At 37.6% G+C, this 3,079-nt stretch overlaps 1 protein-coding gene across 1 annotated transcript; it reads left to right on the top strand.

Moving 5' to 3' along the window:
• The first annotated feature begins 1,524 nt into the window (after positions 1-1,524).
• LOC18022543 lies at positions 1,525-2,058 on the top strand. The gene has a single exon (XM_024158638.1). It carries the CDS (start codon positions 1,525-1,527, stop codon positions 2,056-2,058), a length of 534 nt encoding a protein of 177 aa, XP_024014406.1.
• The last annotated feature ends 1,021 nt before the right edge of the window (positions 2,059-3,079 follow it).

Genomic DNA, 3,079 nt, shown 5'->3' with positions numbered 1-3,079 from the left:
GGTTTTCAAATATAAAAAAAAAATTGGGAACACAGAGAAATGTGAACTAACATAGATTTAATATTATATACGTTGTAAGGGTTTAACTCTCTCGTACCATTTTTCTTTCTCTCTCTAGTTCTCTCTCTCTCCCTCGCTCTCTATTTCTCTCCCTCACACACTCTCTCTCTCTCTCTCCATCTACATATCCCTGAAAGGTTTAACTCAATTTCTCTCTATCTTCATTTTTCTTCAAATTCATCATCCACTTCCCCTTCTTATTCTTAAATATTTTCGTATTATCATAATTTTTCTTATTATAATTTTTCTTTTTCTTTTTTTTCGGTTTTCTTCTGCATCTTTTCTTTCTTCTTTATCATTAACATCAATTTTCTTATTCCTTATCTTTTCTTTCCTCTTCTTCATCATCTACAACTTCTATTTCATTTCTCTCTTCTGATTTGTCTTCTTCTTCTTCATCTTTTGTTTCGTTCTACTCTTCTTCCTTATCTTTTGGTTTAGTTCTTCTTTGTATTTTTCTTATTTTTTTTTATTCGTCTGCTTCTTCAGTCACCAATTTAAAGGCTTTTGTCTTCTTTTTCTGCCCCAAATTCTTCATCTTATTTCACATAATTTCCTTCTTCTTCTTCATCATCTTTGACTTGTACTTTTTTTTCTTCATCTTCTTTTTTCCTCATATTTTCCTTTTTCTTCTTCATCATCTTTGACTTGTACTGTTTTTTCTCTTCTTCCTCTTATATATCTTTCGATTTTCTTATTCCTCATCTTTTTCTTTCATCTTCTTAATTGTATTTGACTTCTTCTTCATCATCTTTGTATTCTCTCTGTTCTTCTTCTTTTTTTTTTTTTAATTTTTATTAGCCTTCTTTATTCTCTACTTCTTATTCCTCTTTGGTCTTCATCAAACTCTTTTTCTTCTTGTTTTTCTTCATCTTTTTCTCATTTTCACCTACTTTATTTCCTCTTCTTTTACTTTGTTTTTTTCATCTTTCATTTTTTTCTGATTTCCTTCTTTAACTCCAACATCTTTTTTTTTTTTCTTATCCTTATTCTTCTTCACTATTTTTTGTTCTCATTTGCTTCTTATTCTTCTCCATGGTTTTATTCAAATTCGTCTTTTTTTGAGATCTTATATTATCAACTATGTCCTATTCTTTATACTTCTACTTCTAAGTTATAAGAATTATAGGTGAATAAAAATAACCAAAAAAGTCAAAAATACCATAAATGCTCTTTTTTCGCTCAGGCCTCTCTCTCTTTGCTCTCGTCTATAATGATAGTCGAGCTTCCCTCCGAAAGGCAAATTGCCTTGTCGGTCATTCTGAGAAGAAGGAAAATTTCCAATTCTTGCTCATAGATTTCCCTGTTTGTAAAGATATGCGAACCCAAGCTTCCAAAATTAGAACGGGGAGAGAGTTCGTTCTAGGGTTCTTCAAGACTATTCTGCAGCAGCCGCATAGCTTTTCCGCAGATTTTTGCAAGCTTTGTCGAGTTGGAGATTTTTTCTTTTTATTCTTGTTAGTCATGGATGGAATCTTAAATGAAGCTCTGCAATCAATGTCACTGGAAGATGATAAACCTATAGATTTACCAGATGAGGAAGATTACAGTGCTGCGGTTGTTAATGCTAGAAGTCTAATCGGGCGTTTACTGAATCCGGAGTGCCAGAATATGGCGAGAATGCTGAAGACAATGCCGCGTATTTGGAAGGTATATGAGAGAGTCCATGGAATTGCTCTTTCAAAGGAAAACTTCCAGTTTGTTTTTGAGCGGGACACGGACATTGAAACAGTGATGAAAGATGGGATATGGTCATTCAATGATTGGAGTATAGTCCTGGATTGTTGGGTTGAAAAGCTGCCACCAAGTTATCTAAAGTTCGTTCCGGTTTGGATTCGGATTAGCAAAATTCCTGTGAATTTTTGCACCCTTAAAACCATTGATGCGATAGCAGATAGGGTGGGACAAGTGAAAGAAATTCTGTTTGATCCTGAGAAATCTAGGTTCCAAGACTTCGTGCGAGTGTTGGTTATTGTGGATTTAGATCAACCTCTTTAGGATACTAAGACAATCAATCTTCCTAGAGGTGCGGGGACTGCAGTTGTGGACATCGAGTATGAAAAGATTCGTAAACGATGTTTTCATTGCCATCGTTTAACACACGAAAAACTCAGATGCCCGATTTTGCAAGGACAAAAGAAACGGATGGGTCCTCGACACAATCAGGGTGTGGACAAGGAAAGGACCAATAATAGAGGTATTGGTGTAACTTGTCAGCACCACTCTGACTTAGCGGATAAGTTAATGCCCTTACTTGCCCCTACAGTTCCACCAGGTTTCGAGCCACTCTCCACCACAGTGGCCCCCGAGGTTTTTGAAGAGATGAGACTGTACATGGCTTGTGCTGATCCTGTGGAAAAGGCAATCCGAGAACATCGCATGAAAGTGGCATTGGAGGAGCTTTCCAAAGACCCTGTAGGTCAACGTTTAGTCTTAAGGCTGGAGCCCCCTCCACGCGTTTCTTCAGAGTTGGATAAGGTTATTGGGAAAGTGTTTGATTTCAGAAATGTGAGTTTAGTACTCCCTGAAACGGAAATCGCACAGACACAAACGCTGAAATCATCGACGATAGATCGTCTAGCTATTCCTGTCCAGGATGGTGACCCGAAAAGCAATAACAACAAGGAAACAAATGATGTGAGAGAACCCTTGAAGGATGGGGATAATGGCACCAACGGGCAAATGTCTCAAGCAGACGTGTTTAAAGCTTCTGAGAAAGGAGAGAATATTACAGAAGGTTCGGGTAACTTCATACCTATCGGTTCTGAAACGGGTTTTACTATCGGCATGGTTCCAAATGGTGCTTCGAGGTCAAGTGGTAACAGCAAAGGTTCTCAGAAATCTCCTGCGTCATGGTCGAGGAGGAAGAGAGCTAATACCGGATCCGGATCTAAAGCAACTTCAAAAATGTCAGCAAAGGTTCCCGTAGATAACGAAACAGAGCAGTCAAGTAAGAGGAAAGCAGGAGATGTGGATGTCGGGGTGTCAAAATTTTCGAAACAAGATTAAGGTTTGATGG

Source organism: Eutrema salsugineum, unplaced genomic scaffold, assembly GCF_000478725.1.
Source record: "Eutrema salsugineum unplaced genomic scaffold, Eutsalg1_0 scaffold_14, whole genome shotgun sequence".
NCBI lineage: Eukaryota > Viridiplantae > Streptophyta > Magnoliopsida > Brassicales > Brassicaceae > Eutrema > Eutrema salsugineum.
The sequence above is the reverse complement of the archived record's forward strand: the minus strand, read 5'-3'. Positions and strand labels throughout refer to the sequence as shown.

Excerpts from the sequence above, each read along its gene's own strand:
- LOC18022543 (XM_024158638.1), top strand. The coding sequence starts at position 1,525 with ATGGATGGAATCTTAAATGAAGCTCTGCAATCAATGTCACTGGAAGAT.